General features: G+C 37.9%; 3 protein-coding genes across 3 annotated transcripts; 2 read left to right on the forward strand and 1 right to left on the reverse strand.

The window, feature by feature from the left end:
• Positions 1–2313: 2313 nt before the first annotated feature.
• On the reverse strand, positions 2314–3100 carry LOC122669766 (VQ motif-containing protein 11-like). Its single transcript, XM_043866614.1, has one exon. The coding sequence runs from the start codon at positions 3028–3030 to the stop codon at positions 2416–2418; it is 615 nt and encodes a 204-aa protein (XP_043722549.1). The 5' UTR covers positions 3031–3100; the 3' UTR covers positions 2314–2415.
• A 3316-nt stretch (positions 3101–6416) lies between these two features.
• On the forward strand, positions 6417–7483 carry LOC122666837 (glyoxylate/hydroxypyruvate/pyruvate reductase 2KGR-like). Its single transcript, XM_043862925.1, has one exon. It carries the CDS (start codon positions 6471–6473, stop codon positions 7422–7424), a length of 954 nt encoding a protein of 317 aa, XP_043718860.1. The 5' UTR covers positions 6417–6470; the 3' UTR covers positions 7425–7483.
• Positions 7484–14520: 7037 nt separating this feature from the next.
• On the forward strand, positions 14521–22823 carry LOC122667571 (uncharacterized transporter C405.03c-like). Its single transcript, XM_043863901.1, has 8 exons — positions 14521–14988; positions 16685–17071; positions 17919–18136; positions 18668–18738; positions 18834–18935; positions 22028–22145; positions 22263–22398; positions 22532–22823. The coding sequence occupies exons 1-8, from the start codon at positions 14908–14910 to the stop codon at positions 22592–22594; spliced, it is 1176 nt and encodes a 391-aa protein (XP_043719836.1). The 5' UTR covers positions 14521–14907; the 3' UTR covers positions 22595–22823.
• The last annotated feature ends 2862 nt before the right edge of the window (positions 22824–25685 follow it).

Genomic DNA, 25685 nt, shown 5'->3' on the forward strand with positions numbered 1-25685 from the left:
AATAAAGAAAAATAGTAAGATAAGTTCTATATCCGAATTTTAAGGAAAATGATTTCTAATTTTGGCCACTAAAGAGAAGCTTCTATACTTTGATCACCTATTTTGAGTTCTGTGGCTGGTTGGTTAATGTATTATTTTCTTTTTCCAGAACATAACCAATTTGGACAGCCTTATGCAGGGTATAAATACAAATGCAGATGGACCAAGGGGAGTTGAACTTAGGACTTCTGCTTCCTAAGGCATGGCCCAAAGGGGCTACTTGGTTAATGTTGCCAAGTAGTTAGATGAGATAGAGAATCTTAGGATTGACCACATTTTAAACATGGTAGTCCAACACAAACCTATTACTAAATTATGAGCATCAAATAATTGTTCTAAAATAGTTGACCTTTCTATTACTGTCTTTCAAGCTTTATTCCACAACATGACTGAGGTCCACTCTGGCTGATTCTTAGGATGAGTAGAGGTCCATGAGACTTGAACATCAACTATTACCCTCTCAATCTCAATCTAAGGAAGAAAAAATTATTACCTATTCAACAAATTCCCACCTACTTATAGAGAGGTTTCCCTATGAGGGACCCATCTAATTAGAGTAACAAAAGTATAGACTATAGAGTGGAAAAAATAAAATGGAGTGCATTAATAGATATTTACTAAGAAACTGATATGTTAGTACTCCATGCTGCCACTATGGGGGAATCTCCCATGCACATCAATGGTGATCATAGTTAGCAAAAAGTAAAACGGACGGTACGGGTTTAAAATGGTGTAAAACATCAAACAATGCAGTAAAAAGGTCAAAAACAGAGTAAAGAAGAAAAAATGGAAATGAACGATACAAGTTTTAAATGTGTAGATTTTCTTATAAAATAAAACAGGACAAAAATCTATAGTATAGTCATATAAATTAAAGAATTATTATTCGAATTCTTACATCTAATGTTCAAAACAACTATAACATTCAACATTAATGCATATATATTTTACAATCCATTATAAATTCTAAGATATATCATCCAACATCATTTCCAAATTTATACACCATAACAAAAAAACATATCCAAAGTCCTGTTGAGCAATGTGGTTAAGCTATGGGGTTTTTTATTGTTGTCAATATAATTAACGCACTTTTGGAATGATGCATGCACAAATAGAATTGGGAGTCATCACTTTAAAAACTCTTTTCGATAGATATATTAATTTGTAGTTCAATTACGTAAGAGAAAGGATTAAAAAAAATGATAAAAAAAGGAACGTGTTTTAAATGCAAAATGGATTGTTTGATGTTTGTCATTTTTTCTGTATTGTTAGAAAAAAAAACGGCAAAATATATTTAAAACGATAAAAAAAGAGAGAGGAAAATGTTGTTTTAAACATGTTTTTGCTAACGATGATGGAGATGCATAAAACAATATAATATATAGGACACAGAGATGGAGAAAGAAAATAATAACAAAAACATATATGATTCGGCATATGATACATTGATTGTGTGGGAAACTTTATGTCCTTTCTTTAATGCACAATGATAGAAATGTTTTTTTTTGGGGGACCCAATTATCGAACCCTAGCTATTTCCACGTCGGATGTAGAGAGCTTGTCCATCAAATAATAAGCCCTTTAATTTCAATTTTTGCAATAAAGATAAAGTTACAAATTTAACCCTGAGCATTGAGAGTGGAATCTCGTACGTCTCCCTCTGCCTTTCGCCTCACCAATTTTTATCCTCTCAAGTGCGGTGTACTGTAAAATGCATCAAATGGTGCACCACACTTGAGACTTGGATTTTCATTCTTCCCAAGTGTAGTGGCCACCGTCAGGTGCACTTTAAAGTTGCATTAAACAATACCATACTTGACAATATGAATATCCCCGCCTCACACGTTAACTTTGGTGTCAATAAATTGACGCAATGTGACAAGCATTTATCCTCTCAAATGCGGTGCACTGCCCAATACATCACATTTAAAAATCCAACCATCCACCCAACATTGCCCATGTTTTTACGATTGGATGCTTAAGTGTGGAGTGCACCACACTTGAGAGGATAAAAATCCCATTACGACAACCCATTATCAATCCAAATCGTTAGTTTTCACAGCCACAACATCGCAACCGTCCAAATCATGGACATTATCGCTAATTTTGACTCTACATCAAACGGTTAGGATTGTCCAATCACATAGTCCTTAAAAGAGAACAGAATCCACTTGGTACATTTTTATGACGTCATATTTGTCGATGAATCCTATGGACTCTGTACTCCATAATTACAAATACTGAGGAACCCATAAGGACAATCCAAAAAACATAGCACAAACAAAAGACAAAGATCATAATCTTACTTGAATAATTAAAATTTAGAAGAACAGAACGATTCTACGAAAAGAAAATCAGAATTCAGATAGCAATCTAAGAAGGAGAAGGAGAAGAAGAAGAAGAAGCAGAGTCTCTAGGAGAATGCAGAGGAAACAGCGGAAGCAATTCTGGTTCAGAGCTGCTTGGGGTACTGAGAGATGGTGATGGGTGCATATAAAAACCTTTCTCTACCATCGCTCTCTTTTCCTCCTCCTCCTCTGGTGTTAACCTCGGAGTTGGGGTTCTTGGGCTTCCTCGAGACAATAATAAATCGAGAGGCGAAACAGGGGAAACCAACGACATCTCACCCATGAAGCTCCTCTTTCTCGCAGCAGCAGAAACGATGGTTGATGGTGAATAAGACCCTGAACCACCACCAAAACTAGCAGCTTCAAGCTTAATCTCAAGCTTCCTCAGGCTCTGTCTTCTTTCTTGAAGCTTAAACACCGGTTTTCTAGAACCCAACTCTCCAAACAAGCCTTTATTACCAGTTTGTCGAGCAGGGGCTGTGACGGGGAGCTTTTCCAGTGATGGGTCATCGGTGGCACCGGTAAGCCTCTGAACCACAGCTCGGAATGTTGATGGGTCGGCCTGCACGAAGGTGGTGTTGCTTGAAACTGAGTCGGACCCAGGTGGAAAGGAAACTCTGTTGTTGTTGTTGTCGTTCATGTTGCTTGCAGAGCTATGACAGAGATCGATGAACAGAGAGAAGGATCGAGAAGAGACGCTGACAGAGAGATTGGGAAGAAAAGGCATCAAATTTGGGGGGGTTTTATTCTATTTTCAAGCACGAGAGACAAAGGGCTCTCAACTCACACAATTTTTCCTTTTCCCCTCTCTCTTTTTACCATCTTTCCCGCCTGGCCGCCTTTGCTTCTTTTTCTCTCTTCTCAAATTTGGCTTTAGCCTTTATGGAGTATTATCATGTGTTGTAAATGTTAGATTTACGGAAGAGGGTGAGAAAGGTAAATAGTTAATGTGGTTTTAACTTTTAAGCATGGCCCTGTACCATTTGGTAGAGAGGGGAGATGTGTAATTACACTTCTGTTCACAATCCATTTCGACGGTTGTAAGCCACAATCATATACATACACGGAACTTGGTCGTGTAACCCTTGCACCACCCCAGGGGCCAATGAACACGCAAGGGCATAACACATATGAGATTTTTTATTTTTATTTTAGAAGGGCTGTATAGTAATAGTTTTATGCGCTCCTATATCGAGAATGGATCATCTACACGTACTAATAGGTGAACGTACATGTGAGAGCCAACCACCTGTCATATTTTTGTCATTTACAAGGGGAGGAGGGGTTTTATGGAAACAAAATTTAAACGTGTTTGGTTCTCACATGTACGTTCACCTGTTGGTACGTGCACAAAGAAACCAACCTCTCCTATATCTGGGTAGAGAACCACATGACCAAGCAATGTTTTTTTTTTCATGATAAAAGAATCTTTGAGGTGCTTTGTGGAGGAGAAAAATTATATGGGCAAGAGATCGCTCTTTGATCGTGTAACCCCTACACCAACATGAGGCCAATGAGAACACACACATGGGCATCAACATAGATAAGAAAATTTTTTTTTTTATTTCACTGGTGTGGGTGGGGGGGAGACGTTAATTTTGTGGATTCCTTTCTTTGGGCATAGGATCCACGCAACGAGGTAATATTCTTTCTCAATTATATTTAGGCAAAAGGTTTTACGCATGGCTAGGTATGTACACGGTACTGTTGGATGGGGGGAGAGAGGGTGATGTGTAATTAGACTTCTGCCCCCATCCTCATCTAACGGTTGTAAGACACGACAGTGTACAACTATACATACACGGAACTTGGAACTCATTCTTTATACCTATTTAAAATCTTCTATGTAATTATTATTATTTTTTTAATTTTTCCTTCTAATTTTTAAAATACCTAAATTATCCCTCAATGATATATTTTTACTTCACCCTTATATCTATCTCTCAAGCATTTTTTTTGGGGAGGGGGGGGGGGGGGAGGGGGAGGGTAAACTGTCAAGCATGTATTGAAATGCCCTAAATGTATTAAGTAATTTTTTAATGCCTATATTTGTTCTAACGTCCACATGATCCTCTTAATCTAACAAGTATAGTATTTTATGTGGGAATGATCAATTTTATAATGCATTTTCTATCTATGTAATAATTATGTACTAAAATAGTTTGATATTTTAATTAGTCTACTAATTAGGTAAGAAATTTCAAGAATCTATGCTCTATAATTGGGGGGTGTCCATGTTGATATTAAAATTAAGAGTAAATTACTCAAATCTTCTTGGACTTTGTTCTAATTCCAATCACATTCTCCCTCCATCTAATTCTCAATCATCTCCCCTATAATTTTTGAAAATATAGGAAAAATGATTAGAATTAGAGCAAAGTCCAAAGGAGGTCTGAATAATTAATCTCCATAGAAATGAGACAGTTTTAGTTGTTGAAAATACAGGAGAGATGATTGGAATTAGGGCAAAGCCCAAGGGAAGTCTGTGTAATTTAATTTAAAATTAAAATAAACTAACGAAAATTTTATTTTAATAACTATGCAATACGTAGTAAAATAATGTCAAATTGTCAATACATATTTAAGAGGCAGACTTAAAAATGAAGTGTAAAAGACAGTGAAAATAAATCATTGAGTAGTATAAATAGTTTTTTTTTTCATCCCAAAAAAAAAAAATCATTGAGGAGTAAACTAGATATTTTAAATTGAAGGGGAGAAGAAGAAATGAAAATTAATTTTTTGGAAAAACATGAAAAAATAATATTTCAAAAAAAGAGTTTTAATTTATATTGATTGAATTTAGTTGCCTGTTTATATATAAATTTGGAGAAAAGTTCTGTATGAGTCTATCGCTTACGCCCAAACATATCGGTAAAATGACCGTCCCACCTCAATGGAAAGTGGAAATTCCGCCCCTAACACGTACCTCTCATTGACCCCATACACGTGCAGGGGCCACGCTCCCCAGGTTTCAACTTCAGTAAAAATTGAGTGATTTTAAGTGGTTGTACTTTTTACCCCCCGAAAAAAAAAAAAAGTGAGGGTACAGAGTTGGCTTTACATTACGTTGATGCGGGGTCAGTGGAGTGGCATTGAAACGTAAATCGAGGACAAAAAGCGTAAGACCTTTTGTGGCTTTGTTTGTGTGCGGTGGTCTTGTTCTCAGATTTGTGGGTCTTACCTTTGTCCGAGTTTCTTGTCCGAGTAGGGTAAGGTGATCATTGCACGTCTTACAGTGTCTTCACAGCATGGTTGTGCCGAACAGCTCAGCAGTACAGGATCCAAATTGATATGTTTCTCTTCAAAATTTCTTTCCAACTCTGAAACTTCGTTTGCGTTAGCGTGAGGGGAATGCTTTAAGAGGCTTTTGGCACTTACCTGACCCCTGTCTGTTGTTGCCTTTCTTTGCTTCCAGTTGTGTTTTTTGTTTCCTTAATTAGCTCTGGAGTTTTCTGGTTTTGGCTCTGCAATCTGCATTCCATCTCTCTCTTTTACTTTTATCAACTCTCAAGGTGATGGGTTTGAAAATGGCTACAAGGGAACACTTAAAAATCATTTGAGCAATATTAGTGGTGAACAACATCATCATTGCCAAGGAGACTCAGCTTCTATGCAGTATGAGACTCTATAATTGAGTGCTTCTTTATAGTTTAGTAGTTTAAAATTTTAACTTATCCAATTCAAAAAAGACTAGGAAACCGCTCCAAAAAGGAAAATTTTTTTAACTTTTAGACAAACAGTGAGAATTGAAGCAGAGTTCAAAAGTGTTCTTTGGTGGATAACTTTTGGCTTTGGGGACAAAAGTGTAGTTTTCCAAGTTTCCAAACCAACTCTGGTTGGGGAGACAGCGTATGAGAGGGCGTATGATGCGGCGTTGGGGATCATTTTACCAAAAGTTGGGAAGGGATTGACATAAATACCCCCAAGATCCCAATCTGAACCCTGAGGCCCTGAGCACCTATAAATTAAAGTTCTTTCTGAGTCAAACCTAGAGACCCTGATAGAGTTTAAATCTTAATAGATGCAACGAAGAACAAAACCCTAAACCTAATCTGTAACGATTAACTCCTCAGCTAAAGGATGGAAAACATTGGTGTTATGATGACCTGCGCCTGTTCGCCGTCTCCATACCTGCAAGAGGAGCTCGACAAGCAATTCAAGCTCTTCAGATACTGGGAATGCGCCAACAAGGAGGAATTCCTCAAATCAAACTCCAACTCCATCAGAGCCATCGTTTGCAACACATCTGTTGGTGCCGATGCGAAAACAATCGATTTGTTTCCTAATTTGGAAATTGTCTCGACTTTCAGCGTCGGCCTTGACAAGGTCGATCTGGTGAAATGCAGAGAGAAAGGGATTAGGGTTACTAACACCCCTGACGTGCTCACCGACGACGTCGCCGATACGGCCATGGCTTTGATCTTAGCGACACTTAGAAGGATCTGCGCGATGGATAGTTACGTGAAGAGTGGATATTGGAAGACCAAAGGTGAATTCGAGCTAACCACCAAGTTCAGCGGCAAAAGAGTTGGGATTTTGGGACTGGGAAGGATTGGTTCTGCAATTGCGAGAAGAGCAGAAGCCTTTGGGTGTCCGATTAGTTATCATTCGAGATCGGAGAAACCGAATGCGAAGAATTACAAATACTATTCGAGCGTTGTGGATTTGGCTGCTAATTCCGATGTATTTGTTGTTGCGTGTACTTTGACGAGTGAGACGCGACACATTGTGAACAGGGAAGTGATTGACGCAGTGGGTTCGAAGGGGTATATAGTGAACATTGGGCGAGGTTTGCACATCGACGAAACAGAGCTTGTGGCTGCGTTGGTTGAAGGTAGATTGGGAGGAGCTGGGCTAGATGTGTTCGAGAAAGAGCCTGAGGTACCTAAAGAGATGATGGAGCTTCAGAATGTGGTGATGTTGCCTCATGTGGGGAGTGGTACTTGGGAGACTGATACAGACATGGCTGACCTTGTGATTGCAAATTTGAAGGCTCACTTTCTGAAGAAGCCATTGCTGTCACCTGTGGTCTGATTTTTTGAGGATTGACTCCAAAATTTACTGTTCAGCCATTGAAGCTCAAACAGATTAATTATCTTATGGGAAGGATTTCAAGGATGTATGGATTTTCTTTTCCCTTTTGGTGAAAATTTAGACTTGTTGAATAAAGTATAAAATGAAAGGATTCACATTAAAGCATGACCTAATTTAATTTAAACTTCTGGTTTTATTGTCATTCCCTAATTGCTTGTCATTCTTCTTTGAATGTTACATTGTTTATGTCCTAACAGTTGTTTTTATAACTAAAGAAATTAGGTTTATCAAATGTCTGTTTTCATGCATTTAAGCTATAAAATTGTTAGTCTACAAGATTCATATTCTAAGTATCTAAGAGAGATGTTTGCATCTTAAGATTATATTGACAAACAACCAAAGTTGTAAATCAAGTATTGAATGAATAGAGGATTTGGAAGTCAGTTGTTAGTGTAGTTGGGGTTATGAGTACCAGACCTCCTTGTTGGGTTTGATGACGTTTATCTAGATCGGTTGATGGGTTTGTTCAATGGTCTAGTTTGGGTTGTCCATTTGAATGAGAGGTGGAGTCTTTTAAGGTAGAATTTTTCAAGGAGTTGGAGTCTTCAAAGAGGTGAAGTCTTCAAGAAAGTGGAGTCTTCCAAGTAAGTTGAAGAGTGGATTTTTCAACAAGATTAGGTCTTCCAGAGAAATAGAAGTGAGTGGTCGGAGACATTAAGCAATGAGGAGAAAAAGCAAAGGAGTGGAAGTTGTTGGAGACATTAAGCAAGCAAGAGAAAAAGCGAAGGAGTGGAAATTGTTGGAGACATTAAGCAAGGAGGAAAGAGAGTTAGTGGGTTTTCTCTAAAAAGAGAGAGTGAAATATTACCCAACAAGGTAGAGGAGGAGAGAGAGATAGTGGATTTTCTTTCTGGAGTGAGGAGACAAAAGCAAATTAAGGAGTGGAAGTGGTTGGAGAGATTAAGCAAGGAGGAAAGAGAGTTAGTGGGTTTTCTCTAAAAAAAGAGAAAATTAAACCTTGCCCAACAAGATAGAGGAGGAGAGAGAAAGAATGGATTTTCTCTAAGGATTAGAAGTGGTTGGAGACATTAAGCAAGGAGGAGCAAGAGCAAAGGAGTAGAAGTTTTAAGGAAGAGAAAAAGTAAAGGAGTGGAAGTGGTTGGAGATATTAAGCAAGGAGGAGAGAGTTAGTGAGTTTTCTCTAAAGAGAGAGAAAGTGAAACCTTGTCCAACAAGATATAAGAGGAGAGAGAGTAAGTAGGTTTTCTCTAAGGAGAGAGAAAACAACAAAATAGAGAATAAATCATATAAAAGGATAGAGGTGTCTACCAAAGAAAGTAGTGTTGATCCAAGCTAGGAAAGATCCAACTTCCAATTGAGAGTCCAAGAAGTACAATGTGGATACAACATGTGTTCAAGAGCTAAGTGATGAACCATGGTAAAGATGTAGAGTGAATGGGAGATGAAAGAAGGTTGTACATGGGGGTTTCGATTTGGGTATCAAATCGCAAGGATTGTACTATTCTCTCCTTTTGATTCATAGTGGAAGTTGGATCTCACTTCGTGGATGTAAGCGGTTTTGTCAAACCACGTAAATCTCTTACATATTCTTTATGTATGTATTTGTTTTCCTTCTTATGTTTTGTTGATATTGCATAGACCGTTTTCGTACGTTGCTCACATACTATACAGAAAGTTGGAAATATTGTTTTTCCAACCCCAACACTCCTCTTCTTCATCTAGTCTAGGATCCCTGCCACCACCCCCACAAAAAGAAAATATAAGTGTTGTAGCATTTTCTAAGAGTCAAAAACACTTTCATAAGGAAAAATTTACAAGCACATAGTGTCTAGGCTCTTGCCATTGCAGGGTTGGGAGGGTCATAATGACTAGAGTCCAACCCTTGTTTCAAAGAGAGGTTGTTTTTAACTTGAATCCACGACTACTAGGTCGCAATGAAGCAACCTTACTGTTGCACCGTAAAGGGCCATGAACTAGTCAAAATTTGCCGCTAAATTGAATCATATGGTCCACCATTTATTGAACCTTAACCAAACCTTGTTAAGTTTTGAAACAGCTAAGAATTAAGATTATCAATAAACCATTTAATTGTCAGGTACAGTTCTATCATTAGATGCTGGAATATCGAAACATATTCTGGTTCTCGGTGACCCAATTCTTTCCTTTTTTGTTTTTTTTTTTTTGGGGGGGGGGCGGGGGGCGCTCTTGTTCACAATCATCGAATTCATGCTATCCAAGTTAGGGCACGCTGAATCCTCATATTTAAATATTTGAGAATGTGTTTTGAAGAAAACCCATTTCACAGGTAAATAGTATGTTTAGAGTAAAATAAAGTTTTGACTTAGTTGGACAATTCTAGCTTGATAAATCTTATTGGATCAAACATATTGTTCACCATCTTCTCGATGATATCTGCATCCATATATACATGTAGGTGTAGACACCTCATTTCGTCACCCTAAAGATGTTCAAGACAATGATAGACTGTTGTCTTAGGATAAGAAATAAGGTCTAGTTTTTGGCTTGGGAGCCCTACCCTAACCGAATAATTATCACCTCCAATTCCTACAATTCCTTTAATAGGGGGAGTGGACTCCACCTTGGACAGTGTTTTCGGGCAGGGGGTAGGGTGGTCATTTCCGCTCTCATGTGAGGAATTGAAGGGAGCAGCAAATTGGAGGGGATAACGATTTACACAAGATTGCTATTTCGGCTTGCAAGACCTAGCTTGAAACAAAATTTTTAAATATGTTTTTAGCCCAATTGAATTTGATTTTCAGTCCATTAGAAAGTACTTGAGAAAAAAAAAGTCTTTCCAACAATACTTGGATCATCGAATTTAGATTCACGGAAAGTAAAAAAAGAAAATAAAATGAAAAAATTGGATTTTGGTTGGACCATGTCAATGTGGATTAAACCGGGTTCATTGGCATGTTTTAACACTCTAATAATTATGTCTTGATTCAGTGGCATGTTTTAACACTCTAAAAACGTGGTTTAAGAGAAATCTAAATCTTCTCTCAATTTGGTAAGACATCTCACTTAACCCAATCTGTGTTTTGGATTAAAATTGAATTATTTCAATCAAAGGACGAACCATCCTCCCATGTATAAATTGGATCTCATTCCTTATTTTGAGACACCAACAAGAAAAATCGTGGAATTGATCTTGTTCGCAAAGAGTGCACCCTGTTGTACCTAAAACTTGGACATTTATGCCCATCCAATTTCAACTGTATTCAATGCAGGTTGTGCATGAAAATTATTCCCTAAAGCCAGATTTGATATGATTTTTGTTTCTATATCAGATTTGTTTTCATGAAATAATCAATAAATAGATTTTTTTTATTATGAAATTGAAATTGTTTTGATTGCATCAATCTGAAATATTTCATGAATAAAAAATTAAAGGGAATTTTACAATTACCACCCTCAAAACTTTTATATCTATTATTATCCCTCCAAAAACTTTCAAACAACTGCTACCCTCCCCTGTTGCATACTAATGATAAAGTGACCCCCACCGTTACAGACCCGTAACGGAGGGGGTTAGTAGTGATATTATGCTGTTGTCACGGAATATGGAGGACCAAAATGCCCTTCATCCAAAGTGAAATATATAATCTTCAAAGGGTTATATCCTTCCTCTTCACTTCACCAGTTGCAGCAAACCGGAGGAACAAGAACATCGTTGGCTTCCTTCTTTGACCTAAGTCACTGGCCTAAGTCTAAGGGAGAGGTTGCTGGTTCGACTCTCCCCCCTCCCCCAATCGAATGTTTGACATCCTTATTCCTCACCCCAGCCGCCGTGTTGGGCTGTCACCCCAAATAGCCTATGGGCCCTCGATAGGATCCGGAAAAGAAAAAAAAAGGGTAAATTACACGTCACCCCCTGATTTTCAAACGAAACTCAGATCACCCTCTGGTTTAGACCCCAATATGACAAACTAGTCCCTACTGTTAGTTTTATGCTGTTAAGTGACGATGTCAGCCAGTTAAATAAATTTAAATCCCTAAACTACCCTTGACCAATGTTGAAGATGAAGGAAGGGTAGTATTGTAAACTTAATTCTAATGTTTTAGTACAAGGGTAAAATAGTCGTTTCACAACAATAACTAACAGTAGACTAACACTGTTACTGTAGAAGGGGTGATTTGAGTTTTTTCAATAACCAGGGGGTGATCTGAGTTTCGTTTGAAAACCAAAGGGTGACGTGTAATTTACCCAAAAAAATAACCCCATTGCCCTGAAGGAAAAGGAAGAATATGGGAATCAAATTTCAAAAAAAAAAACAGAAACTGAACGATGGCCATAAAGAAAGAATATGGGGAGTCAGTGCGAACCATGAACCAACCAACCACCCATATGTTGCCGACACCTTCTAATAATTTGGGTATCCATAATTATTAGGAACTAAACTAAACAAACATCTAATATTCCTTAACATAGTGGGTAAGGAGTAAGAAGACAATGACAGAAGTGAAAGGAGCACCAAATCCTAAAATGGGAATTGACAATTGGCGCAATAATGTTGGATTGAATCAGAGGGATCCCCATCAACCCACCCAGAAGAAGCTAGTAGAGGTACAAAAATTAATTTTAAGTTGAAAAGGAGGGTCAATGACTCAAAGTTGAAGGGAAGGGGTCCTCCACTTCCGAACCTTGTTGACTTGCTTTATATTCTATGAAGTGTTTTTTCATGTTTAGACCAGTTTTGGGAGAGATTTGTTTCAATTTTTGATGATTATAGTACTACTAATCACAGTGGAGATCAAAAGACAAAGCATTATCATAGAAACCACCAGCACCCATTGCACATGTGGTAGCTTAGTGGTAACCTTTTATTGATCAACAATCAATCAATCTTTTATTGCTCTTACTGTTAGGCAGTTCCTTTCTATCTTTTGTTGATAAAGAAAAGACAAGGGGGTTGTGAAGAAGAAGTACCTTAGGATTCGTTTGTTAAAGGACCAATAGGGACCACCAAGTATTGATTTTCAGCCCAAAATTTTATATTAGATAAAAGAAATATTTTTCACAAATAATCTAAAAAATAAACAAATATTTTTTTTGGGAAAAAGAACACTAACTGGTCGGGCCCCTACGTCTTGACAAGAGTGTGCAAAATTAAGCACCCTCTCTGAAATAAAAAATCCCATATATGTTGATGCCCCTATGTATGTGTTCTCATTGGCTCCTATACTGGTGCAGGAACTACACGACTACCCCAAGTAAAATTGAACTCATGACCTCCTATTTCTTGTTTCTTTTAAATATAATGTAAAATGATCGAAATACCCTCACTTTGAAGGATCATGAGAACGTGCTCATTATTAGTTAGCGCATAAATAAATGTACACAATTTCTTGCCACAAATAACAAATAGATCTTGAGTTATTCGTGATAAATAGAAATAAGTATCATAATTCATATCAAATACATATAAAAATATAAATTAATCAATATTTTTTTTGATAAATAAATAAACAACAACAACAACAAACTCTTATACCAATTTAATGGGGTCGGCTACATGGATGCAACAAAACAAAGTAGTGAAAACTAAAGTCAAATAAATAAGGGGCAAGCAGTGACCCAACATACCAAACAGACCCTTACACCTTTGGGGTTAAATAAATAAAGGGCAAGAGTGCTGGCTGGGCCTCTAGAGTAGGGATGTAAATGAATAACCAAAAATCCGAATCAGATTATGGGCATCCGTATATGTTTAAAGATATTCGGGAAAAAAAATAATCTAATACTTAATAATAAAAAAATTAAGTAAATAATGATCTTAAGGGTTTTTGAAGATTCAACAGGTTTTAGAATATGAGGGAAAAAGAATCATAATCTAAGAGATATGGATTGAATCCGCTAGGGGGAGGAAGCAGGTCCAGGTTACACAAGGCAGAGATGTAAACAGATAGTCGAAAATCCAAATTCGATCCGCATCCGAATCCATATAGAGGCATTTGTATTCGGCTAGGGAATATCCAGATCCGATCAATATCAGATCCGTTTACATCCCTACTCATAGCCTACACATGCAAGCATCAACATGGGTGGGATTTTCGCCTTTCCATGGGGTAGGACAATACTTTCCATGGGTCAAGGCAGTTTTGTGTCTAGGAGAAGAGCCACATTAGCCATGCGATTAGATAGCGTTCTTTTCCCCATAATTCAGTAACCTTAGAAAACATAAAAAAGAAGGGATTGAATTTTCCTTTAGCCACGGTAAATGGAAAGCGTATTCAGATGCACGTAGGAGGTATCAGAGGGTATTTTAGGAAACATACTAAAACATAGGAGGGGTTGGTAAACCCCAAGATGGTGGTTTTTCAGTCACCTGGTGCCCGATGGTTGAGGGAAATTTAGTCAATAAATACAACATTAACAACTAAATTAATCTCTTCCTGATTTTTCTTGGATTTTTGACTGATTTTTTACAACAATTTTTAAAGGGAAAAAGAACACCATGCGGTTGTGCAGTGCGAGTCGCCCCTGCATCCTGATACAGGGACATGTGAAATGACCACCGTACCCTTGAAAATGACCAAGATTGTGACGGTCATTATTTTGCACGCTCCTGTGTCAGGACACAGGGGTTACATGTTTGACACGACCGCGTGGCATTATTTCTCCCATTTTTAAATTAGCAAATCAAAATTGAACCAAATTTTCTTCTTTTTTTTTTTCATTCCAAGTTTGCTATATATGTAAGTGATCTCTAAACAAAGACCTCGATCGAAAGGAGAACTCCAGAGATGCATCATACATCTGATGAACGGTAAAGATCCAACATATACAAATTGGGTCTATAAGGATCTGACACATACATAGCATCCTCGATGTTCTCGCCATGTCCTAAATTGTTGGGATGTGTGATGATCTATATTCTTGCTTTGACGCCTGTCTTGATTAATAAGTAATAACCTAATTAGTGATACCTTTAACTCGTTTCTTTAAGTCAAATGTAATTTAATTATACTTTGAAGTTTTAAACATGAAAATTGGAAAGCAATCAAAGCAGACACTATACAGTGAAAAGGATGGCAAATGAAGAAGAAGAAGAAGAACAAGAAGAAGAACAAGAATGGCAAGTTGCCAACCACAGAGAGAGAGAGAGAGAAAATCTTATGATTAACGGCTTAACGCATCTTTCCTTCTCTATTGGCTTTTTTTTTTAATAGCGAAGCCCTTTCGTATGGTGGCCTTCCCCAGAGTTCGTTGGAACTTGAAAGCGTGAAGCCTTACCTTCTCTCTGTCTTTGTCTAGGTACGCGCAGGGATTGATAAGCTGAGGTCTTTGATCTAGGAATCTCTTAGATTTGTTTTTGTATGGTAGTTATGAATTCAGAATGAGTTTCACCAAAAACAATCAGAGTACGAGTTGAAGATCTGCGGAAGGAGGAATTCAGATATTTGGGTTTCTGTTTCTCTGGTCTTCTCTTTCGAATTTGTAATGGGTTGGAGGTATAAGACGGGATTGTTCCTCATTTTGGCTGTTGTAATCATCTGGGTCACCTCTGCCGAAGTCACGCAGGTCAGTTTGGTTCTGTTCTCTACTTCTCTTTGATCCATTTCTTTGGTCCTCAGCAATAATCCTTTTTTTTATTTATTTTGATTTTTATAACGATAGAATTCATATTATTTGTTCAAATTCATGGTTCTGATTGTTGAAGATAGCTGCATTTTTATTCAAAGTGATGCTTTTTTGTGATTTGGAAAGGCATGATTACAGTCTTATTTTTGTTTTGCTCTTTTAAAATTCAAAAGCTATCCTTGTCGCTTTGGGTCCGTTTTGAACAGACTCCTGGATGGAATGAACTAAGCTTTCGTTTAGTGATTCTGGGTTTGCAATCAAAGCCCATCTCTTTAAAGTCCTGCATGTGAAAACCGTTCCTTTTCTTTTTCGGGGGATGGAGAGGTGGGTAGATATGGCTAATTTCAATGATATCAAGGCACTTGTATCTGTACCCGCTTCTTACTTGATTGCCTAAAGCCAAATCTGCACATCTGCAACAAAATTAACACGATGTTATTGATGCCGTAAAATGTGAACTCTTTCTGGGCATTGGAGTACACTGTTTGTTATTTTTTCACTTTGGTTAGATACAATTAGATATCTCTCATGATCAAAACCGTGGTAGAAAAATTAACATTTGAGTCTATTGGTAATCTGTACTGCAAAGCTAGGTAGTTGTCTTAGTGCTCATTGTATTATTCCTTTTAAAAACATCTAACTTCTCAATTAAGCAGGGAAACGAGACCACTATAACACACTCTGTAAGAGAAAAGAGTAAAACTTGTAAGCTGTGGCATTCAAATGACTTTCCTGATGAAGAGGTTCTTTGTGAACCTTAATGTCATTCAACCGCTCCCATTCTATTTCGTCTCTGGTCAAGGAATATTGCAGTTTAGTTGTTGTCCCTTATGTAAACATTGCTCCAAAGAAGCCGAACTGGGACCTCAAAAGGGATGTGCTAAAGAAGCTTCAAAAGCTTGAAAGACGCACTTAAAAGGCAATGTTCAACTAATGGGTGAGCACTTAACTTTATTTAATAAATCTCTTGATTCTTTAGTGGCAGAAACTTCTACCCTGATCTTTGTTTGAACCAATCTTCATCTTGTGATTGGAGAAATTGTAAGACTTTGTTGTTTCTGTGGAATACCGTTAGAGGGCAGGCCTTGGTGCAATGGTAAGGTTGCTCCATTGTGACCAAGTGGTCACGGGTTCGAGTATGGAAACAGCCTCTCTGCTGAAAGCAGGGGTAAGGCTGTGTACATTATGACCCTCCCCAGACCCGCAATGGCGGGAGCCTCGTGTACTGGGTACGCCCTTTTTTTTTTTAGTTGTTGTCCCTAATGTCCTGAACCTTCCATCCAACGTGTTGCTCACGCCTTGAAGTTTTAATATTATGGTTGCCTTGATACTTACTATTATTATGCCACTGGAAGATCACAACGTCCATACTTTTAATGAGAAGCTTTTAGTATCCCAAATCTTGAAAACTTTGATTTGATGAGCAGTGGTATCAAATAAAGGAAGTCGTGTGTCTGTGAGTGAGTAGCATCTATGTTGTTACAAATATAACCGGGCATCAAGTCATTGAATTAACATAGTGTGGAAATACTCTTTCAAAATTTAGTTCCTATACATCAGATTGCTATTTCTTCTGTGGGCAGAAGGAACTGTATATCCTTACTGAGCCTTTGATTGAAAATTGTGTATTCAACAGGGCATTTTTACAGACTATAAACAACCATTTGCAGTTACATATTTAGGAGCATCGCTTATGGTAGTTTATCTCCCAATAGCATTCATCAAGGATTGGCTATGTCGTTCATTGAGAAGCTGCTCTTCAAAAGGTGGTAAAAATGCAGAAACTGTTGATAAGTCATCTGCAGATGTTGATTCTACTGTAAAATTCCATGAGATGCAAATCTTTGAAATGGAAATGCAAAGAAAAAACAGTGAAGCAGAGCTTTCTGTACAGGAAGAGGGAAAACCTTTAGTGTCTAAACACAAAGAGGATGTGAACAAGCTAAAACAAGACAGAGAGCTTACCACAAGGGAAATTGCTACATATGGATTTTATATTGCGCCTATCTGGTTTATAACGGAGGTGAGGCTCTGCTTTTGTAGCTGTTAAGTTTCCCATGATTCATTGCACAGTCAACTCAACTCAACTCAATTCAGCCTTATCCCAACTAAATGGGGTCGGCTGATTCATTGCACAGTCGTTCCTGATTTATATGCTATTTCTATAGAAAATTGGAACACCAATTGTAGGTATAGGCATGACACATTAAAGCAGGAATTCATATTGGTTTTAACTTTGGATATTTGTGGTCTAATTCTTCTATTTCTTTTCCTTTCCCAAGTATATGTTTTAATCTATGTTCTTGGACATTTTAAATTACCATCTAGGACCCTTCCTTGTGGTAGACTCCTGACATTTCCATCCATGTTGTCTTTGGTAGACAGAGCCCTGCACTTGTGTGTAAAAGAAACTTGAAAGATGTCCTTTTTGGGTTTTAAGTATGCTTTAAAATGATCCCAGATCAATGTTTCTTTCCTCTTCTGAATTTCTTTTAGGTTCTTTCCTTTGACTTGATTTGTGAACATGTTCAGTAAGGCACTTAAATATATGACATGTGTAATTAGGCTTAGCCCTTATCATTTACTTGCTTTTGAACCTGTATTGATTAATATAGCATATTGAAGAGCCCCAAATCTTGTGCTCCTTTCTTTATTATACCTGGATAATACGCTACTCACAATAATGGATCTAAAGCTTTATTCCATTATTCTCACATAGTAATTGACGTTCCCTTTCTTTGTTATCCAAGAAGGCAGGTTTCCATAAAAGATGTCTTCTCTTTATGGTAAATTTGTGTGATTAAATATTTTAAGAAGTAACAAAACAGAGAATACTTATTTATCCATTTTTCCTTCTTTTTCTGAGACAGTACTTTTCTAATGCTGCACTCGCACGTACAAGTGTTGCAAGTACTACAGTACTGTCCTCAACCTCAGGGCTGTTCACTCTTTTCATTGGAGCCATACTTGGACAAGACTCTTTAAATATGGCAAAAGTAGTTGCTGTGTCTGTTAGCATGGCTGGTGTTGTGATGACAACTCTGGGGAAGACCTGGGCCACAGATGAGGCACAACTAAGTGCATCTGCGTAAGTTTAATTCTCTCAAGCTCTACTAAACTTTACATCATCATATTTAAGTTTTTGGGTTCCATTTTGTGGTGCAAAAGAACTCTTGCAACAACAGTATATAGTTTAAAGCATTTGTTCAATCTTTTAGGGTTGTGGACAATTGTTAGCATATTGAGGCTTTTTAAGAATTTTGAATCCAGCAAATTTGAATATTTTGGTTCATAGTTCAAGCGATCTCTAAAGAAGAAGATCTTTTAAAGCAAAATAGAAAATTGGAGGGAGGGGGGTGTCCAATTAAGTGGACCTCAGAGAGCTTCCAATGATTTTACTTTGAGAATTCACAATTTTGACCATAGTTGTCAAGGTTGACGCCTAGGCACCTTGCTGGTTTCGCCTTAATTCCCCCCCCCCCCTCAACCGCCTTGGTTCGCCTAGGCACCGTGACAACTATGATTTTGATCCTGATGGCAACCAGTAAATATATATTGCACTTTACATTATGCATGTTTGGAACAATGATGGTAGATGTTTATTTTTTTTGGAGAGCAGAAATGGGAAACGATCTCTTGTGGGAGACCTCTTTGGGCTTCTCTCAGCTATGACATACGGGTTATTTACTGGTTGGACACCGTCTCATTTATTCAGTGATTACATATTTTTTGTGTAATTATGATTCATCATTTTAAATTTCATTCCTGAAGTAACCACACTGCAGTGCTTCTCAAAAAGTTTGCTGGAGAGGAAGGAGAAAGAGTTGATGTGCAAAAGTTATTTGGATATATTGGACTGTTCACTCTTTTTGCCCTCTGGTGGCTGGGTAAGATTTTTTGAGAACTGGCACATCCACAATGACTAATTAGAGCATAATGCTAGAGTGCTGTTGTACAAAATGAATTGGTTTCCATGTTTTCATTGGATCTTCTAAACAAAAATATGTACAGAATGCACTATTTATCCTCAAAATGAATTGGTTTCCGTGTTCTCATTGAATAAGGTGCCTCCTTTTGCAAACTAGATATTGCAAGAAGCAAAAGAACTAGTAAAGTATAATTTTCCCATGGAAGATGAAGTGTATCGTTTAACAAGTCATATGGGGCAACATAGTATGGGTGCAAAAGATTGTTTCTATGTATGTTTATATTTTTCCTGGAAACAAAAGTAGAAAAGAAAAGGTGATAAGAATTATGTGCAGCTCTTTAAGAATGCATACTTGTTTGATACAAGTAAAGTGCCTTTGAAGCGAACATTAAAAAAAATGTCACTATACTCGGTTTAACCAATTTGTGTGCGTGTTTTAGGTGAAATTTGTTAACATATGTACCCCTATGTACCATGGGGGTACATCTTATTTATGTGTACATAATACGATAGGGGGGGATGCCTCATCGTATTGTGTCTTGGGCAGCAACTTAAGTTGAGTTAGTTAGTTGCTTTATAATTCCTTTTGCTTTTGGTACGCTTGTTTCCTAGTTGGACTATGACTAAGACTTCTTCTTAATTTGACTCTCTTTATATAGGACAATTGGGGGGGGGGGGGACTGCCAGGATTAACGATTGCTTTTCTTCCTAGGCAGTCTCACTCTCTTCTTCCATTCTTCTTGTCTTTCTTGTGCTCTACGTTTGATATTGGTTATCTGATTCTGTTTATGCCACAAAATTGACCTGTGACAAGAGTGTGGACTACTATACACATGGCCCACCTTTATCTATCTATGTTTGCCTTGTGGGAAGGGAACATGAATTGGTGACGATGATGAAATGTCACTAGCTCTTTTTACATTTAATTCTACCTGTAAAAGAATGAGTTTGGTTAGCATGATGGAAGGATGAAACTCAGTCCTTTCTATATCTAAAAGCAACACATGACAGACAAGTTATGGGAAAGCCAATAACTTGGTACCTTTTTAAACTGTTTGTATCTCCCTGGTTTTAAAGCACTCTTGTCATCATTTCATACAAGGGAGGATGAAATTGATTATAGTATTTTTGTAAAAACAGTTAATTGTTTGCATAAAATTCCTTGATATCAGCAGTTTATAAGCAATGGTGACAATTCAACAGGACACCTAATGACGCTGATCTTACAAAGATTTATTTTGTAAATTATCTCTCCACCATCAGCAGTTCATTAATTCAATATCAGAAAATTCTTGGTCCTTGAAGTAGGGCCTTGGGTTTATTTTTATGGTAAATTAGAAGAGACATTTGTTTCTCTTGATAGTGTTGAAAATATAGGTTTTTTACAGATATTATTTTCTGTGTCAGCATAGGTTCAGTTTTAGAACATAGCTTTAGGCTTGTGCTTTGTTTTGGAATTCTGGTATAGAACTGCTTTTCTTATCCCAGTGTCCTTCATTTTCTTGGAGACAATGTAAATATTGTGATCTTATATGAAACAATTGGCAGTGTTATGTCCTTTAGGGAATTATTGTTGTTTTTGACTCTTGGGGTGGTTGTATTATCAAATATGTGTGGTTACTCCTTACATTAAATTGGGATCAGAAGAAGCTCCTTGATATACTTTAGAGACAAATGGAAACTGATTGAAATTTCTGTGAGATGATGTTGAGCTAAGGATACTTTTATAGAGACGATTTATTAAGTGCAAGATTTGTTTGAAAGATTCACCATTTGCCTTCTAGCTGGTATTTTTGGGAGGATGCAGAATACTGGGGAAACTAATGTCTTTGTCTCTTTGAATGAAAGCAGTAGGCATTGAAGAGTTTCTGATAGAATATGTTTGTAGTTATTCAAGGTCTGCGATTTCCTTGTGGTTGTCATGCTCAATGTGTCACAGATTTCTAATAGAGAACTCGCAGGTTAATCCCAATTTACTAGAAAGAAAAATTAAAGTTTTTCAAGCTCACGGAATTTGGTGCTCAAATTTCTTGTCCTCAGTTCTAGGTGTTGGCTTATAAGCTGAAGAAGTCCTAAGCATTCCCTTCAGATAGCTATGCTTTTCTTCTGCTGTCTCTGCATGAACGGCTGCCACAACTCTCGGATAGGATCCCACTGTCCAAGGCTTCTCACCAACAGGATCAGAATCTCATTATCCAAAGCTTCTCACCATGACTGAATCACACAGCACTCATGAAGAAAACTTCAACTGTTATTCGTCACTAATCATCTATGAGCCTTGGCTCTTACATGCTATATATTGAAAACAAAAAAAGAATCCCTAATCTTACTAGGAAAATCCTATTGCTAATTTCAAAACATAGTTGAAAAAGGATTCATAATACTAATAGGAAAAACTTAAATAGCTAACTATATAAGCCTAATCACGTATGCCTACCTTCTACCCATATTTTAGTTTCATTAAAGAGTTAAAGTGGCCCGTTACAAAGAAAACCCATGGGATCAAAGGCCCAACATTTCTAGAACCCAACCCAAGGCTTATTTCCAATAAAATAAGCCCATTTATGTGATTTATCTGCATCAGAATTCTAAACAAGAAATTGTGGGTTTGGAACTACTAGAAAGTTTGAGGTCTCTGATGCCCTTTTCTGGTGGTCTTGTTGATGGTCATCACAATGTATCCTTGGAAGCTTTATTTAATATGCCATAGATTTGACCTTGTGATGATTTGGACATTGTAGTATATCAATGGCTAAATACAAAAAAAAAAAGAGTCATTGGTTAGGCTTGCAAATTTGTTAGGTCATACCTTTCTCTTTTGTATTGATCTGGATATCTCCTTGTTCACAAAGGTGGAACTTGTGAGGGACATGACATGATTGACTTGTCAAGTGAAAAATGGCTACTCAAATTTTTGAAAGTTCTCTAAAGGAATTTGAATTTCACATTTCTGCTTCAAAATATACCAGATGAAACTATTATATGCATGAGAAAGTGAATGGCAGTATGCGTTAATTTTTTTTTGTTCTGTATTTCTGTTTTGCTTTTCAGTGTTGCCATTGACAGCTTTGGGAATTGAACCAAAGTTCACAATTCCCCACTCTGTTAAAATGGAAGAAGTTGTACTTGCAAATGGCTTTGTTGGAAGTGTCCTCTCTGACTATTTCTGGTATGTGATGACAACCCACCCTTTTTGCTTCATATATTCCATATCCATTTTTTTTTTGGAGGGGGGGGGGGAGATATGTAATTGTTTCTTTGGTTTTGATTCTATTTTTCTGCACAGGGCTTTATCTGTTGTTTGGACAACTCCACTGGTGGCCACATTGGGCATGTCTCTGACCATACCACTTGCCATGGTAGCTGACATGATGATTCATGGACGCCACTATTCGGCAATCTATATTCTAGGTTCTGCTCAGGTAGTCAGATTCTCTCTTCCACACACAAACACATCTCAACTATAACAAGCAGTTGGATGCAACTACCTTTTCTTGTTGAGAAATTAGATTAGTTGGTGCTTGTTTAATATATCGTTCATCTGGTGTCTTGCAGGTATTTGCTGGGTTTGTGATAGCAAACCTTTCAGATCGGTTATCCAAAAAGCTGGGATTGTAGCATTTTGTAAAGTTCAACTCCAATTGTATTCTTTCTAGTGCATTCTATTGTTTACCTTGTTGGTGCTAGGCCAACAGGTGTGTTAGTGATACGATACTTCAGAAAGTTCTTAGTCCCCAAGCAAGAAAGCGAGTTACTATTCCAATGCATTTGATTGTGGGAGTGGATCAAGAGTCATGCTTGTATTTTTGCCTTGGTCCTTGTCAAGCCCTGGATGCAATAAACATTCGTGTTCCTTGTATCTCTCAACATTCTGACCTGATTGATATATGAGTGCAAGCCCACTTATTGTGTATGTGGAAGGGGTCCTTCACTTTTTTGTTTAACTGCAGGTCATTACCTAATTATTATTCTTTTGCACAACATCCCATTTAGAAACAGACAGCTCTCCCTGGCAGCTAATTTTGAAACATGCCATTCAATATGGCCACCTATTGGCCTGCCACTGGCATAGTTATGCAGAAACTGATGTCGAAAATAATGGTGAACTATCTTGATAAGTCTTGGAAAAAAAAGGTAACTCTTACTTCATGGGGTGCATGGTAGGTATAATTGTGTATGCTACATTTTATGAATGTCTGAATTTTCCTATGATCTTCCAGATTGTGATCCCCAGGGAACTTGGTGATTCTGAAGCTGCACTACTGCATAGCATCGCTTGCCGATTCCACGAGGGCTGGAATAGAGGGTGTTCAGCCAATGTATATACCTACTAACCAAAGTGGTAACTAATACGCCTCTTAAGTCCATATAGTTAGTAATACTCCTCATACATTTATTGTTGCTTCTGATTCTCTCTCCCCTCCCCCCCCCCCCCTTTTTTTTTGCGTGTGTTTTACCGGGTAACTTTAATCTTAGTTATAATGAAGATTTTGGATCAGATACCCTATACAGAACTCGAATTTTGAATTTAAACATATCCTTTGGTATCCATTCTGATCCTTGTTTCAAACTTGAGCCACGCTGGTTCAGAATTTGGAACAAGATTGCTTCTTGTAAAGCTGGGTCCAGATCCAGATTTGACTCCAATGATTGAATGACTTAAAAGGTTTGGATCGGTGCAGGCAACAGGTTGCTTTAAGCAGAACTGTATTCAGTGATACAGAATTAATTCATACTTGTATCTTCTATCCCAAGAAGAATCGGGAAGTACAGTAATAGGTTGTGGGTGTTGATTTTTCTCACATCAAGAAACAAAGATCATGTACCTTTCAATGCTAAAAGCTGATCTTGATCATTTTTTTTGTGGGCATGGAAGCTGATTTTGATCTTGGTCTTGGTTAAAGAAAGTTATCATTCATCCAAATAGACACTAGAGACAATTGGATCGATCAAATCAGCTGATTTGGATCGTAATCGACCGTGTCTAATCCTGATTCCGGCTGTTCTAATCGGCCAATTTGAAGTTTTTGGTACCAGATCAATGGGTTTCAGATTTGAGGTGCTGATTTTAGGATTTTTGGAACAGAGTCTGAATTTAAAATCCTTGGATTGGACGAAGAGGTTCGGTCAACCAACCATTGATGTTGTAATCTTGATAGGATATTTGTTATGTTTTTTTTTTGGGAGACAGGAGGGGTATCCAACTTTAGGCCGGCCGACTAATCCCCCCTGGGCTCGTATATGACCCCTGCACCATGCACAAACCGGGAGCTTTTGGACCCTAGTGAGCCTTAGGCGGGTGGCCCCAAGAAATTATGCAACGGCGAAGGTTTGATCACGAGATCTCGCTTCCTGAGGCGGAGTCTCATGTCCCCTCCAAGCCAGCTGCGCTAACCCTTTGAGGTTGGATATTTGTTATTTTGATTGACAATAATTTCCTACAACCTTCAGATTGTGCCCATCAATAAATTCTTACCTCTTATTGATAAATTCGAAAATATATTTTTTCTTGGTCATCTGATGGTACTGATAGCCAAAGGCAATAGATTCTCCCTTAGCGTGGGTGTGGAAAAACTAGGTCATTGTATTCTAATTGTCTGAATGGAGCTGTTAAGAAAGAAAACACCTATCTTGCAATGAAGTGGACGATGATACAACCAAAAAGAAAGGAAGGCATAGTTATAATATGGGGAAAATGCTGGGCACGCGGCTAAGGTGCCCAGCATTTGTCATCCTCTCTCTACCTTTGGAAAAGACTCCTTTATTCTCCTGTGTCTAGCCCTAGGAGTGTATGCCGCTAGCTTATCAAAAGCTGGTGGCATACCCAACCCTCTCTTATATATATAGGGAAGTAGGTTTCTATCCGGGAGTGTGGCCTATGCCAGCACTCCCATGTGTCTATCTCTTTTCTTCTCAAACAAGGGATAGAGGTATCTTTTCAAATGGGGAGGAGAGAGATAGACTCATGGGAGTGCTAGCATAGGCCACACTCCCAAACAAAGTTCTTGGTCCAAACTCTCATTAAGATCAAGAGAAGTACAATCCTTGAGATTTGATTCTCAAACCCAAGCCCCTTTTACACCTTTCTCTCATCCCCACCTTCCTCACATTTTGGCTTCTTACTACCCAATATGGTAGACTCTCTCTTTTTATAGAACTCCTCTTCCATGCTAGAAATACTCCACTTCTACTCTTGGAAGACGCTACTGTCTTGAAGATTTCACTTCCTTAAAAATCTCCATTGACTTGGAAGACTCCACTTCTACTCTTGGAAGACGCTACTTTCTTGAAGATTTCACTTCCTTAAAAATCTCCACTGACTTGGAAGACTCCACTTCTACCACTCTCTTGGAGACTCACTTAAACACTTCAACCACCTTGGAAGCGTCCAACTCCTTGGAAGACTACACCCTCTCTACCTTGGTGTCTTTTCACATTCCTTCATTAAAAGGTCCTAACGAACAATCCAATCGAACCGTTGAACCAAACCCATCAACCGGTCTAGATAGAAAACACCAAATCCAACATATTTGTCAGTGATGGGTTCACTTCCATCTTATGTCTAATTTCATGGCTGTCAGTATAAATGCAAAACCTTTGGATAGTCTACGAGCCCATTTTTGGTGGAACGACAAGTCTCCAAAAAAATTCAGCCTCATAACTTGAAACAGTATTTGCTTACCCTTATCTAGAGGAGGTTTGGGTACCC

Source organism: Telopea speciosissima, chromosome 7 (assembly GCF_018873765.1).
Source record: "Telopea speciosissima isolate NSW1024214 ecotype Mountain lineage chromosome 7, Tspe_v1, whole genome shotgun sequence".
NCBI lineage: Eukaryota > Viridiplantae > Streptophyta > Magnoliopsida > Proteales > Proteaceae > Telopea > Telopea speciosissima.

Excerpts from the sequence above, each read along its gene's own strand:
- LOC122666837 (XM_043862925.1), top strand. The coding sequence starts at position 6,471 with ATGGAAAACATTGGTGTTATGATGACCTGCGCCTGTTCGCCGTCTCCA.
- LOC122669766 (XM_043866614.1), bottom strand. The coding sequence starts at position 3,030 with ATGAACGACAACAACAACAACAGAGTTTCCTTTCCACCTGGGTCCGAC.
- LOC122667571 (XM_043863901.1), top strand. The coding sequence starts at position 14,908 with ATGGGTTGGAGGTATAAGACGGGATTGTTCCTCATTTTGGCTGTTGTA. Across the intron at positions 18,137-18,667 it reads GCACAACTAAGTGCATCTGC|AAATGGGAAACGATCTCTTG; the intron begins GTAAGTTTAATT and ends TTTGGAGAGCAG. Across the intron at positions 18,739-18,833 it reads GACATACGGGTTATTTACTG|TGCTTCTCAAAAAGTTTGCT; the intron begins GTTGGACACCGT and ends ACCACACTGCAG.